Source organism: Rhopalosiphum maidis, chromosome 1 (assembly GCF_003676215.2).
Source record: "Rhopalosiphum maidis isolate BTI-1 chromosome 1, ASM367621v3, whole genome shotgun sequence".
Taxonomy (NCBI): Eukaryota; Metazoa; Arthropoda; class Insecta; order Hemiptera; family Aphididae; genus Rhopalosiphum; species Rhopalosiphum maidis.
Genome location: NC_040877.1, coordinates 62,305,391 through 62,322,502, shown reverse-complemented (window position 1 = coordinate 62,322,502; position 17,112 = coordinate 62,305,391). Strand labels below are relative to the sequence as shown.

Sequence of the window (17,112 nt, the reverse complement as noted above, 5' to 3'; positions counted from 1 at the left end):
GACATTTAAAAAAATATATTTAGTGTTCTGTAAACGCATTACGTTTAAGACGTAATCATGTATTAAAATTATAATCTGTTAAAGCCTAAAATATTATAAACTCACAGCAACAGAATATAAAATGTCTGTGAAATCCTAGTTGGATCCTCCTTCCCTCTCCTATATAACAAATTATTATTCCCCCTAAGTACAATCCTGACTACATCAATGTGTAAACACACTATGAAAAGTTCAAAATTCTAGACTTAATTTACCAACAGTTAACTAGTTAAGCGATTATACATATCTATACACAGTGCAACTTATCTTAATGTATCCTCCTAATAACGGACGTTCCTTCGAGAACCGGGACATTTTCATTACTTTTCAATGGGAGAACATCCATAAACGGACACCTAATATAATCTTGATTTAAAAATGAAGGCAAAAAAAAATGAAAAAATGCATTTACACTAGTATAAAGATAACGAACTTGTTCAAAAAGGTTATTTCCCCTATTAGAATAAATTGTAATTATTTATGTATTCATTATTTTTTTTTTATATTTATTATTAAAGTATTAAAATTATCATATCATTAAAATATAAAACAATAATATTATAATGAAATTTAACCTATAGCGCATACTTTTTCCTTTTATATACATTATTCTTTATAAATTCCAAAAAATTACACCTCCCCCACCTTTAGCCAACATCCCCGAATAGCTTACTAAATATCAGTGACTGAGAGTGTCCACTATTCAGAGGTTTTAACTAGTATTCTAATTTCCAAGTACTCTTGTCTCTAACATAATTTTTGTCAATTGGCAATGCCGCCTTTCTTGGTATGCTACAACAAAGACGGTATTGTATATTTTGTTATGCTTTGGCGTGTTTGGGAATATTTAATTCACGCAAAGAAACATGTGTATAAAATAATAATAGTGCGTGCGTCATGTAAGACGAAAATAATTGTTTGACAAAATGATAAGTTTATTATTGAGAAAAAATTCTTGGAATTGTTTACGGACTTTGTATTTAAAGTTGAAATATTATAATATGTAAACACTGGATAGCATATTATATAATATGATGATATGTATATACACATTATCGACAATGAAATTCCACAAATATCAAAATTCTGTTTTCCAAAACTTTAAAACGACATAAACCACTACAACTATAATAGTATGGCAACACAAATTTGCAAACACGACATAATTTCAAAACTAAGACTATAACATATTATTATTTAAGTATGCACCCAGTAAGATGCATGCGCTTATGACAATAATTTTCTGTGGTGATAATATTATGCTATTTTGTGTTACACATTATAGTTGGCGATTAATGATCAAAATTTTATTTTACAAACCGCAACGAAAGTAATATGAAAAGAAGGGTTTTGTAGTAAAAATAAAAACTTTTGATAGTTTTTGACAAAAAAAAGAATCACATCATAATATATAAATCAGAATCATAATATAATAAATTATATTATGCATTTGATAAAAAGTTGTAACTCGAGTTAACTGAAAAAAAAATGTTATTTATAACGTATTATATGCGACTTGACTTAACTATCCGAACAAATACCTATAGTCTCATATCGGATATTCAAAATAATAAAAAAAAATATTAGAACGATTGCAGTTATATGAAAATTATATTATGGGATCAAAATATTTAAACATAGTTAAAATTTATACGCGTTTGTGCCTTATGGAATAAAAAATATTCATAACTTTGTCGAGTACTGTATAATGGATATCGAAGTTGTTGTTTTGTAACGATTTCAGCAACGGATGACTGCTAGTCCATAACACTCGGCGTTTTATTATATACTCTACGAATATCATAATGTATGATATAATCACCATTACGACATTGCACAACGACACGTCCACGAGAACCCGAGAGAATCTTAAAAAAAAAAACATTCACTATTTTTCACTCCACTCGCTTGCTAGTATATGATATCCGATTTGTGGGGAACTAAGAACTGCTACGACTTTTATCCATCCTCGTCCATATACATTTACTCACCCTCTTTCTATATTCCGGTACAGTGTGTCTCGGTCCTCGGAGGCTGCGACGGCAACGGCAACGACCGACTCCTATATTCGCACGTACGACGGACGAATAATAATTTCGGTCGCTTTCATACCATTATATATATACACTGCAGACACTACACAAAAGACACACATTTATTACACGCTTTCCTGTCGCCGTCTATTTATCACACACACACAAAAGCTATAAATACAGTTAAGCTCAATCGGATGACCCCGTAGAGGCGACTTGGCGCGGTCGATTTTACTTAAAATCTGAACTCTGTCAAAGAACCAAACGTATTAAATATTGCAATCGCTTTTCGAAATTAAAAATAATGATAATAACGTTATTGGTCACGGTGTACATAATGATAATAATAAAATAAACATTATCTCCGCTCGTGTAAACAGTGTAAGTAAGCCTCGCTTCGTTGTGATCACCCTTTCCCTTTATCAGGTGCTTACCTAGGTTAGGTACCTATACCTAGGTGCCTACCCAATAGAATATATGTAGTTGAAAGTTTTCTTACGAGCAAGATATTTTTCGTTACATATCGGTATAAATAAATTGTCGGTCTGAAGCATGTCTGGAATATATATCGCTGGATGCATAAAAAAGTTTTTGAAAACTGAGGTCAAGTATCTAGATATAACTTATAATTCATCGATGATTGGTGTAAATCGAACTTAGGTTTTTTTCTAGTCAAAATGTAGAAAATCGAAAGCCGCGTTTGAGATGTCCAGTGTTCATCATTTACCCACTGGTATAAATCAGTTCTAAACGTTCCTATCATTAACGTGAATACGTGAGCGCGTTATCACGCTCGACACCGGTTTTATTTATTTATTTTTTCAACCAGTTAGTATTGTAGTGAGACAGTCGCGCAGTTTAAAACACCCGCGAGACCGATTCCCATTCGTATGCGCTATTACGCATAATAATAATAATGACAATAATACAACGTGCGCAGTTCTCCGAGCTCTGATCTACATACAATGGATTTATATTTGCGAATACGCTATTAGAAACAATTTGCGATTAATATTTAATATCGTTTATGTATATAGAGACGGGATTCGATTATAAGATTGCATGCGCCTGCAGTAACGCATTATATATATTACTGTGGTATACACTAATATGGCGGTTGTCTTTACGACACGTCACTGACGAATATATAATATTATTTAATGAAAGTCATTTTATGTTGTATTTTATTTTAATATTTAATTAGTTTTTAATAAATGGCTGAAACAAGACAAAATGTTGCTCTTCTTTCTTGATTTCTAGCGCCTCCTTCGCCCACAACACGCCTATACATGACATTCACCTGAACCTAAATTTTATTAATAAAATATAAAATAATATTTTATTGTACAGTACTTCTGTGTAATATTTTATGTACCTAACCTACTGTATATTATTATGTCAGCTAAAAGCCTATACTATGTTAGCGTATCCCTTACCACTCGTTAACACACAATAACATTTGGCACTGGTAAATTTTAGATAACAAGTTGTAATTATAATTAACATAAAATTGTTGTAATAATTGACATTACTCGTTATCATGATCTTATTATTACTAATAAAAATCATAATAGTAAATGAAATAATATTTATTCATTTTTTTTTTAGTGTAACACTAAATGAACCTAGACAAGTACCTATCATAAGAACTATATTATTAGTAATTTAATTTGATCTAAAGATCAAAATTCAACTACAATGGAATACGCTTCCAGTCAATTTTAATTTCCACAGTACATATTTCATCCTTCTCTTAATTCTCCTTAAAATATTGTACTTCTACTTTTAATTTGGTACAATTTATTCCTTTATTAATGTTTATTACATTAATCTAATCATATCGAGATAAACACTGACAACAAATAGGACTCAATGGCATTCTAAATATTATTTCTCCATTCGACTTTTCGCTATATATTATCAAACATGTTAAAATTAACTTTTTGATACTATTTGTAATTTAATAGTGAATAATAATTTATTTGACAAATATTTAAAAAAATATATAGCATTTCAATAGAGTAATATTCATCAAGTTATTTACAAGTCTTCAACGTAATATTTTATTTAATATTATTATAATTCTCATATTTCAGATATTTGTATATTTATTTTATAATTTATAAATAATAGAAAAAGTTTTATAAATTCATATAATATTGACGACAAATTAAAAAATAAAAAATAAAAAAACTTATCAAGATTGTATAGTTGCTAGTTGGTGCTATAAAATATATAATAATAACCATGCATATTGATAAATGTTGATGTTTGTTTTATATAATATTGAATAGGTAGGTATGTATTGAAATTTTCGTCACAGTACATAACTCCGTAGTTGCGTCTACACGCTACGCTTTTTGGAGTGCTTCCAGTTCACTCTGAAATATAATATAATAGCAAAAATATTAACAAGTAACCGGTGGTATTTTTTTTTCAATAATTTTATATTGCCCTTAAAGTGGCACCTAAATGATCAATAGGCAATATAAACTAGAACTTTAATCATTTTATTAGCATATACACTTAAACATTTTTTTATGTAAGCGCTAAGCATGCTAGAAGGATACATAAGTTTTACTAATACAATTTTTAAGGAATGATTGCATGGAAATTATATCCTTACAGACTAAAATAATTATTCTTTTGAAATAAAAATGTTTATGTAATAGTAACATTATGTTATCAATAAATATTACTGACTCACGTATATTATGCACTTTGATGTGTAAGTGTAACTTTCAAGAAAGCACGACCGCATACAAAATAAAATATGGCGTATGTTATGTGATTGAAGCAATTTTAAATATTTAAACAATGATAAGCCATGGTAAATATTTCATTTATCAGAAAAAAATATTATAATTTATTGCATCGTTTGACGTTCCGGTAAAAAAAAATATAATAATATTTTGTTTACCTTGACACCGTTTAGTTGATCGATTAGACTTTGAATGATTGAGTCTTTCACGTATCCAGAAATTTCCTTTTTGAAGTCGGTATCGTTATCCTTGTCCGCCAAAGTCGTGGAACACACTATTATGTACTTGATGGTGCCTTCGAAGCCCCAGCGCACACTCTTTGCAGTTGGACCGCCACCCATGTGATGGTACTTGAGATCGGCGTGGTACTTGGCGGCTTCAGCCCATTCACCGGCGAACGATTTAGCCTGCTCGTTTACACCAGATTTCTCGGTAACCTGTGCATGATGGACGGAGGTGTGATGGAATACAAGGTGGTAGAATTCATTTTAATAGACATTTATCGTATAAATATAAGAAAACCGCAAACGAGGCCAAGATTCGCAAGAGTATTGCAGTATTGCGTTCTCGACAATTGTCTATGATTACACCGCAATATAAATTATATAGGTGTACCTGTTTCACCAGTACGTCCATTAACGTTTTCAGGTTTGCTTGGAACCTGTCGAGACCCTTAACGACGATGTCCAGCTTGTTTCCGTCGACCACTCCTAAAGTGTCAAACACTTCCGAGGCCAATTGTTTAATAGTATTCTCGTATTCGGTCACCCATTCGAAATGAGGGTTGTGCTAAAATAATATTTTAATTTTAATAAAATCATCTTCTCTTCCATGTAACATTAATAATAACAATAATACATTTAGGCATTTAGCATAAATAGTAAAATAGTTCTAAGACTAGTACAATTGTTAATAGTTATTATTGAAAACTATATATCATATTATAAATCATAAATGCGAAAAAAAACATTTTAGAAAAGTGTGTGTAAAAATAATATGAAAAACGAAACCGGAGCTTATTTATTTTACTGGTGAGTAGTGGAAAATCCGGGTGGTTGACTCGTGGTAAAAAGACCGACGACGACGATGATGACTATATTTATTAAAACAAACGTCGTTATTAAAGGAGTATATAATATTATAGACTTTAAACAATTTGAACTTAAACGCATTTCGTGGAAATATCGTAACTTTTTTATAACCTATTCGTCGAATTATATATTTTACGTATACGATGATAGCAATAACAATACTATAGTGTAGTGTTTTATTTTCAAGTATAACTTCAAAAATAAATACGAAAAGCCGTAAAAATGCACATACAATTGTCAATTCATTTTGTAAACCTTGACACATCACAAGAATTTATTTGTATCTACGCATCAAACAACATTATTATAATAGTACCATGGTTAATAACTGTCGAATATAAAAAAAAAAAAACAAGATATTTAAAACCAGCAAGTATTTTCTGACTTTATCGGCTGTCTCAAAAACTGCAAGTTACTCATTTTATTACATTGTGGCTTCGTTAAAACAATAATAAAATGATGACATGTATTTTCATTTCTTTCTGTAGAAAACTGTATTCGACATAATTAGAAAAATATATCCATCAAACCCGAATTCTCAGTTCTGCAATGTTAGCTGTACTCTATTATATTCATACCACACTACATACAATTATAATTATTATAAGTTAACTAGTTTATTTTCATTTAAAAACTAAAAAATCGTCTTAACACCAACAAACTATTAAATATCAATACATTTAAAATCGAAGGTAGCGTTTACTACAGTCGAAAAGTTGGTAATAATTTTAATTAATTATAATTCATGCATCGAAATACGATCTAGAGGTTCCACTTTCCCACCGTATCTGTATTTCCCACTGTATCTCTAATCACAAAGTCTATTCGGAAAGTTATATCGCATTATCGCAATGTGGCGCAACACACCAACAGTATATATTTTAAATATTCAGAAAACTTGAATACAGAGTGATAAAAATAGCAATAACAATTATCTAACCAGTAAAATAGACTTGTATAAATTAATGAACAAAATATATCTAAAGAAAATCAACGTTCCCCATCACTATAATCAAACAAAAAATAAACATTTTTTCGTCAAATTGTTATATTATATTCAATTTGGTAACTACTAAAACAGAAACAAAGAAGACGTAGAACCATTTAATTCTATTACCAATAAATCGAATCACCAATACTCAGCCATTACCACCAAAATATTTACCTCAACTGATATTTATACCAATTAATTATATAAATAAATTTGACCTACTCTGTAAGGCCTTACATTGAATACCTAATGACGATGATAAATTAATCTGTAAAAGCTCTTTAAACAGAATCAAGTTAACGACTAATGCCTACAGATTAATTATCAAATTCTAACAAGACAGTAAAGCCGAGTACATATTAAATTTAACAAGAAAGAGCATATTTTAGAGTTTGTAATGACGTACCTCCATAACACTACGGAAATATAAAATATAAAAATGAATTAGAAGTTATAGATTTTATTATCAGAAACATCAATAATTTACTTAAAAAATATATTAAACAAAAACTACCAATCTTCTTAGAAGATTTTGATTACAATAATAATAATTGCGATATATTCAACATAAATTATATTTGGTCATCAAAAATAAAAAATTACGAATCTCAAGTCTGAAGAAAATTAATGCAAAACCTAAGATGACAAAATTATATCTAGTTAAATTTTTCAATTGTTGCAACGTTAAATTTAGTGAAAAGTTTAATAAACCTCTAACTTAACCACCTACTTACACTCTGCAAACGGCTCACTTACAAACAACTTTTGTAGTAAAGATTAATAAACGATTTTAGTAGATATAAATACAAAATTATAATTAAAATATTTTAGTTACTAATACTATAATTTAGTCAAAACTATTGCTATTAACTATTTATTTTAGTTAAAGTCTGGTTTAATAGCTTAATCAGCTAACTTCAAAGTATATCCTAAATATAAAAGTCAAAATTTGAGTTAAAGTAATTTAAATCATAATATAAATCATTTAAACAAATAATATGCACAAGCTGATAAAAAAATTACTCAAAACAGTACTCATTATTTAACCAATATATCGACAATCATATTATCATAAAAATTAGTTTTCTTCCTAAACGAGCTAAAATCTCTTGTTAATCCATTAATCTATCTTTTAACTGCAGTTATCAACAATTTAATTCTTAAAAATTACCAATAACAATAATAATATGATATCCAATTTTTCCGATTCACTTCATATATTTCGCACAAAAAAAAATAAAATACTTAACTACTAACTCAGATATTTAGATGACTTACTCTATAATGTTATTATTACTTAATACTTATGTAAGTACCTATATTATTATATTTATTCATTATTCAAATAGAATAATATCAATGTATATTTTATATAATTATGTGAATCATTTATTTACCTAATCAAATTTATTTATCATATTAACTAGAGTTGATTTTCAATAAAAATAATTTAATAATAAAAAAAATATTCATAAAAAACAAAGCGTATTTACGGTATGACTCTGAGAACACACGACAGAAGGGTATTATGCCAGATAGGAAGGTATATGTGTTCTATGCTCGAAACAATGTTTTATATGATAATCCCAATATACTAACTATGTTACAATGCTGGTATATTGTAGGTCTAAAAAAAAAACAAATGTCGACTATAATATAGTTGTCTATTATGTATATTTAACAATAGTTATAATATAATCTGCAAAATATGTATTTACTTTGAATTTAAGCTCTTTTAGCGTGCACTAAATAAAGTACTTATATTATATATATATATATATATGGTTTCGCCGTGATCCAACCGGACCATCGTGGAATATTTGCTACGACTATATCGTTATATGCATCCCTCTCGTTCTCTCTCATACACAATCTGTATATACAACAACTACGGTGGACAAAAGGTTTACGGTTTACCGACGAACCCCTGGATGTGCTGTGGTTCTAAAGTGACCCGCGTACCCATATACATTTTCTCTCTACGTTCCTCGCTAGTCCGTGCTGGACGGTGGATATTAATAATCGCAGACCAACGGAAAACCGATTGGGTCGGATATAATAATATACATATATATATATATACTTTCAGATTTGCATTGAACAACTATTATAACAATAGGTATATATATATATATATATATATGTATATAATTTTTTTAATAATATGTTTATTTAACGTGAATAGGCTGTGGACTCACTATTGGTACGTTATATATACCATACTGCGTGGGAATCCATAAACCAACTCGTTGCATAGAAATCATCGCCTCTCATCTGACTTCAATATATAAATATCCTTCGGTATGACAGTCAACGAAATACGTATTCAAATATTCAAAAGGGACGGGTTCCATATCTGACGTCCAATTATGTGTAGTATGCGTAGAAATTCTGTCCGAATATTCATTCTACTCTCAGATTTACTAGCCAAGCCCCTTCAAAAAGTAATTGTCCTTCTGTTCGTCTACACATTAAACTCGCACATACATATAATAATTATAATTGCACGATCACACAAATTCAGTATATATTTTACAAAGTTTGAGCCTTTTGTAGTTTTGTGCATCATACTTAATCACACTGTAGTTTTCATCTTCGGTCATATTCTTCCTGACTGCTGTTTTTTCTCCTCAAAACGTCAATCATTTTTAACTTCCCTATCCACAAGAAAAGTTAATCCTTCACGGGAATGACTACAATATAAACACCATCAATCCTTAGATCAAAATATCTCCATCTTTATAAACTCGGACTTTGTAGTTGTCGTTCAAAATATTATCTATAATCTAATAATATATAATACACTTAGAAAATATATGACTACGTATATCAATAGTATTTTGGTGATATCCATCGAATCTCAAAACATTTAGATTTAAAATGTAAACTTACAAAATCTTGTAAAATATTTTTTAATCAAACATTGACTGATTTTCTTGGTACACAATTCAGCGCTGAGGGCATAGCATAAAACTAGCTAAAAACGAAATTATGGTGCGACGGCAATGCATATTTACACATAGACGGCTAATTCATAATATGAACCTGTGCGATGTTACGAAAAACAGGTCGATAAATCAGTATTCTTAATTAATTGACTTGAAGTTTATACAGGTATTAGTATTTTATATAGATGGTACTTTTAAAATGTTAAGTTGTTCAAAAGATTACAGCCTGTAAAATATACGAAAGCATCATTGTATCAAGCGATGTAATTGAACGAAATGAAATTTTTCGGAAATATTATTCTATATTAGCCATAGTTTTATATGTCATAGAATGATTTGAACCTTTTCGGAAGATGTCAGGTGAAATCGTTATTTGAACAGTACGTGTATGATAAAATAGATATTTTTTCAAATTTATCACGAGTAACGGGAGTGCATCAAAACTCAGAACTCAGAAGCAGCTATTCATTTATATTACGGCTGCCATTTGCGATATAATATTTTACATATTTTGCGGTGCATATAGTTGATTGAACACCTATTCATCATAATACTACTTCTTTACAAAATATTATCATTACATGTGTGTTATAATACACCGTGTTATATGCACATTAATGCACAAATTAAATTAATAGGTACCTAAACAAAATTATGTATTCACCTTCTAAACTTTGGTTCTAAGAAACTTTGTTACTTAGTGGTAGTTTTCATCACTCGATTATTACCAAAATATAGATTTAGTATATTTAGGATTTTAATAAAAAATGAGCGATATCTTAACAAAAACACTGTGTTGGCTATGTGTAAGCATATTACAAGTAAAAATAAAAATGGATTCAAGTGAAATATCAAAAAAAGTGTAAAACAATATCATAACATAATTAGTATATTTTTATACAGACGTGTATTTACAATTATTTGTATTTAATAAAATATTTAATAATACTAATTTAACTTTGCTTGTATACTACTATACTAGTAGTATAAGTAGTATGATGTATTTAAATAGTGTTAAGAATTTAAAATAATATTATAAGAGTATAGAATGAGAATGTGAATATTCATGTCGACTTAGATACATATTGTATAATAAGTAAATAAGTTGTAAACCCATAAAAAGTTATCGTCGAGCTAAGTTAAATTATTTCTATTAAACACACTTCATTAAATACTAACAATAATAAATACTTCTATACTAATTAATTTATGAAATTACTTAGCTCTTTTTTGATATCAATATTTTTCAAAATTGAGTAATTTTTTTTTCACTTAGTAATGTTTTTACACGGATTGTTTTTGTAGAAATATTAGTTAAATTAAACGACATTTGTCTTCTCAAAAAAACCATCAGGACGGGACAGTTGCAAGGCCGTGATGTTGGCGCCATGACTGTCAAGGACAATGAAAACGTTCTGGACCAAAAACGAAAACATTGAAAAATTGTAGGTATAATATTATAATAACAGTGTAATATTGAACAAAATTTTTAATATTAATTTGAATTTTAAGAAAAAATAACTACGGTAAGTCGATGAAACATACGCCGGATTGATAAAATCGTCATACCTATACGATTAAAATAAATATGGTTCTCGCGCGTATCTATAATATTTGTGGAGTTATTTTTGTAGTTAATCGATATTGTTAACACTTTGTAATAAAACACTTCCGATCGACGTGCATTTCCGGGATTTCGATCATAGAATTGAATTCAATAGTATTTTATAATAACACAATAATAAATAAAACGAATGTTCGTTTATACATGTCTATGGTTGTTTTTGTTGTTATTATTTTTACGTATTTTATATATACATATACATATGTATATATGTACATCGTGTACCTACTAAACACAAAACATGTTAGTTGTTTATAAATAATCTGTATTTATTAAAAAAAAAAAAAAAAAACACCGAGTCACACTATACTCGAAAGTATGCGTCATCGAGTTTCGAGTTCGGTTATCATGTAGAACGTACACTACTACACTATCGCCCTCGTAATCCATCTCGCTTGCATTTCAAAACAACACAATATTAATTCGTCGAGTGGTGTTAAATATTATACATTACACTGCATTTATACCACTGTTGACATGCGAGGAGACGGTTCGTTATCGGGCCATTAGGTAAGTATTGTAAGCAGTACTATACGATAGGTAAAGTATTCGATGCAATAATGATAAAAATTACAAAAATATTATGACAAAATAATATACATTATACAGCTACGTATTTGAATGCACTTACTTTTACGACTTCGTAGTCGACTCCGTCCAGGCACTTGATGCTGTCGGGAACGCAGGCGGCGGACATCGTTTAAACAAAAACGGTTTTACAAAATATAAAATTGAATTAACTCGCTAAAATACGGTAACTGCGGTGCGGTTGCGTCGAATGCTGCAATGGATGTACAGCCGGCAATACGACTGCGATTGTCGACACACCGTCGTCGACCGGTATTTTTATTTCAAACTAAGCGATGACGTCAGTGCCACCGATCGCGGGAAGGTATAGCAGCCGTGACCTTCGTACGGTGACGGCGTCGGTGGCGGCGATAAGAATAAACGTATTAATTTAATATTATTTAAAACGAAATGTCGATAATAATATTATTATGATGTGTCAGCGCCGTTACATAATATTCTCTGTCGATCAATACGATATTAATATCATAGTCGCACGACGATGCTTTACATTCGTTTACAATATTTACAATATTATTGGTCATGCAAAAACCACGTACACGAATACATCATAATACATCTGTCATCTTTAACAATATTACACACTGGACAACTGGATGTTTACATATTTTGTGTTTTACCTAACACGCTCCGGCGCTCTGTTGTATTTTGCTACCAAGTCCATAACACAAATGTTGTGTTCCGCGCATGGATAGATGGGCCCATAGGGAAAAGGGTTGTTTCTATGTGGGCTCTCGTTCGTGTTTAGGCCTTTCGGTTCCATACATATTTCTTTTAAATAATTAAATAAATTCACCATATAGGTACAATTCAAATTATAAACTATAATTATTTCAATTATAATAATATAATGATGACACAATATATACGTTTAAATAATTTAATAGATAATATTATAAATTGTTAATGTTAATTCGCGATCGCAAACACTGCCCAGTACCCATACGGAAACGTAACGAAACGTATCGAAATACGTCATACATTCGAAATAAAACATTTTTTTTAAATTTTTTCTTTTACTTCAAAGCTAAAAAATGTGTATACTGTACTATTTTAATTATTATGTTCTTAGTAAAAAATTAATTTTCTATAGTTATATCTTTATTTAAGCTTTGTTTTAGTTTACTGAGCATTTTTAAATATTTCTCTATGACAAAAATAACACTTATCAACACTTAGTTTCGTTTAATTTTATGGTGGTGAGGAAAGTTGTTCTTCTTTTCCGGAAAAAATATTTTTTATTTGCCATCAGTCACAGATACTATTCATTTTTTAAGAAAAACATTTATTTAACTTCACTTGATATGCCTGAAAAACTTCATAATTGAAATAACCAATAAAATAATATACGTAATATAATACTTCAATTTTTATAATAAATAAACTAGTAATCCCTATGTAATTCATTTCCCATTAACAAAACGCATCAGAGTTAAATTTGATTTTATAATGTTAACATTTAGAGTAACGCGTGTGAATATAATTATTATATTATATATTTTTGGTTTTCTGATTTCAGATTTGATGTATAGATATGATATTTACGACGTATCGATTTTAAATGGCTATCCTACTCATTTTTTTGAACACTTAAAAACAGTATTTTTTTTAAATCATTCAAAGATGACACGGCGTTCTTTTTATAGATTTAGATGCATATTTTCTGATTATAAAAAAAATTAATAACTTGATTATTAATTTACTTATAGAATCGAAAATGGACATAAAACTTTCTCCATCCAATCCAAAATATAATGCTACGTAGTTATTTTTCGTTTATAATGTACTTATCAATTCATTGAAAAATCATTAATTTTTTTTTATAATCATTATTTTAAAATTAACCGAAAAAATTAAAGTTAACAATTTTTGTTGTTGTATTTAACTTAACTTTGCAGGGAAAAATTTTTACCATTTTTGTATTAAATTTTTCACGATACGCAAATCAAACTTTAATAATTTATGTTAATATTTTGTCTTCTATTAATAATTTCTATATAGTAAAAAAAAACATTTTATTTTGATGAATGATATAATAATCAAGTTGATTATTATTTACTATAATCATGAATAGGTAGTAGTTTCATAACAAAATAACGCTGTTACATAACACTTAAACTGTAACATAAATATTTATGTTACATTTTTATATATAATAATTATAATTGATATTTTTCTCTTATACTCTTGTATTCTCGTCTAAAATACAAATAAAATTAGCATGTGTACAAATTATTATTAAATTTAAAAAAATTGTATCATACATTTTAATTTTTTTAAATGAAAAAAAAATTCAATTATAATAAACTGCTATAAAATCATTGTTTCAAAAATAAAAAATGCTATTTAATTTTGTAAAAATAATTATCTTCACGAGTATAAGAGATAATTGAGTTATATATCTATATATTTTTTTTGTATTATATTGTATTTAACAATAGTTTCACATTATGTTTTTAATATGTATTGTAATATTTGTTCATACATATTTATATGTTTTACATATAAAGGGTTCGATAGACGGCTGAATAAACATTTTTAAATGCTCAGCAGCATTTAAATAAAAAGGACGGATTCAATAAGACCCCGATTGCTTGATTGAATGATTAACTCAATTTTAAAATTATTCCCCCAACTGGGTGATAATAATTATTGATGAATGTTAAATAATTCATTATACCTATAATTAAGTTATTATTTTGTAAGCTTATTTTATAGAGAGTGCTGACCATATTATTGTGTAATTTGTGTTGAATTCCGGTAACGAAGAAATAGGATGTTAAAACTGCAGGTATAGTTAACCATGTCGGAGTGGTACAATTTTCTCCGTGATGATTATAAAAAAATATTTGCGCCGACTTAAATAACTTATCCACACCAGATTTTCGATTTTTTTTTTTTTTTTTTTTTTAGTTAACATAACTAAACATGATAGAATGGGAGTAATAAACAACTCGATTCATCTTTAAGGTATAGGTACGAATTAACTTTAGAATGGAACGATTGACGGCGTATAGATGCTTAAAAATGTCCGTTTTGGCTATAGTTTTTATTATTTTTCATTTCGACGAAACTAAACGCAAGAATCGATAGGATATACCTCGCCGGGAAAACGGTTATTGCGGCAAACGATACATGTCCTGAAGACTCGGCCGGATAAACGGATAATAGGCAAAAATGCCCCAAACGTACCCTGCCGCATTTTACCTTTAACGGTATACCGTGGAATATTTTTTTACTGCTTTTGATAAAAGTGACGAGTTGGTTTTTTTTTTTTGTTTATCGCGAATTTCATTGATTTATCCACCATACTGTAATGATAATGTATTCCTACCTGAGTGGTATGACTCAGTAATTGACAAACTAGAACATAATAATAATATTATTATTATTTATAACAATAATATAATATAATATATATGTATAAAAGAGCGGATTAAAATATTTACATGAAATACGGGGAAAAAACAAATTAAACCGTCCAATAACTGACTTATGTACGCACATAAACGTCATTATTCCACTATAGACATTACCAACGCATTATTATGACATCATCTGCATACACAATATATTATGCGCACGCGTTTTCCCACGTATGGTTTTACAGAAAGTGTGTTTTCGAATCGTGAATATGTCGTATACATTATAATTTATAATACAACAATTTAAGTACCTAAGTTAGGTAGCTATTTACATTTGCCCCGTTATATATTTTACTCTCAGTGGCGTATATAAAAATTAATTTCAGGGGGGGGGGTTAAAAAAAATTTCAGTTCTTAAATTCTAATTAATTATACAATTAAAATCAATGCACGTACCAACCATACATTTCAGGAGGGGTTGAACCCCTAAAACCCCCTCTATATACGCCACTGTTTACTCTATATTAACAGCCAATCGAGTCGCTTTAATTTGTTTACTATAACTATATGTATACCTGCATTTGTTAAATACATAGACTCGTTATAATATTATTTGACAATATATTGAAATTATTAGTATATGTTTGTAATTTTCCGTTGAAATAATATTGATGATTTTATTTATAAATAAGTATTAGAGAGCAGTGAGCTTATAGAATTTAAAGAGTGAATAATAAAATATAATGCGTTCGGATTTTAGGTTGAGTATCTTTATTATAAAATTAATTAACCAATGTTTTCTATTCAAAACAGCATACATTTTTAATATTTTTAAAATCTTTGATTTTTTGCTTCTGTTTTGTCATCCCTAAAAATATATATTATATGCATATTATTATACTATTATATATTTTTTTTTGTTATACCGTGATAAAATAAAACAAAACTGAATAAACTAAAAAGCTACAGAAGTCTTATAAAGTTTTTATATTCGTTGAAAATATTATAAACTAGGATATAAACGTATATATGTATAATATAGTTGATTATGAATTTGTTCGGGAAAAGGACAGCGTTACAAGTTTAAAATAAAAATAACACGGTAAATGAACAAAAATTCTTTAACGAAAGAAAGCGTAGTCTCATTTAATGCATTTTTTCATTATTGTATTTTTTTTTCTGCACGCCAGATGCAGTAAGTAACTATTACTGTAAAATTTGTTTCATATATGCGCGTGTGTATAGGAAATAAAAAAAATATATAAAGAAAAAAGAAATCACCGACAAAACATTTAGTTTATTTTTCTCTTTAAGCTTTGTTATATACGAGAGATGTAACAAGGTATGTCTATGGTGTTCTTTGTAAACAATATATTAATTCACCAACTCGATTTGGTCTGCAAGCAAATAATACAATCACATATCGGCTCTAACAACAATATTAAGAGTTTCAAATATTCGCAATATCCGCACTTATTTATAATATCATACAATATAGATAAATGCTGAATACCTAATAATATAATAAGTTTATATTCTGTATTAATATGTGCGTAAATCCAATTATTTCGTCTAATTGTACACACAATATAATATTATAATATTATTGTTTTGTTGTTGTAGTTGGCATTGTATGTTGAAGTAAGATGTTGAAACATATTATTATCATGT

General features: G+C 28.5%; 2 protein-coding genes across 3 annotated transcripts in view; both read right to left on the bottom strand.

The window, feature by feature from the left end:
- LOC113554118 (neuroligin-1-like) overlaps nt 1-17,112 on the bottom strand; it is a 274,533-nt gene that overhangs the window by 165,210 nt on the left and 92,211 nt on the right. The window lies entirely within an intron of this gene.
- Nucleotides 4,163-12,318, bottom strand: LOC113554159. The gene is made up of 4 exons (XM_026957881.1): nt 12,120-12,318; nt 5,450-5,623; nt 4,993-5,271; nt 4,163-4,453 (listed from the first exon to the last, which is right to left on the bottom strand). The coding sequence occupies exons 1-4, from the start codon at nt 12,183-12,185 to the stop codon at nt 4,424-4,426; spliced, it is 549 nt and encodes a 182-aa protein (XP_026813682.1). The 5' UTR covers nt 12,186-12,318; the 3' UTR covers nt 4,163-4,423.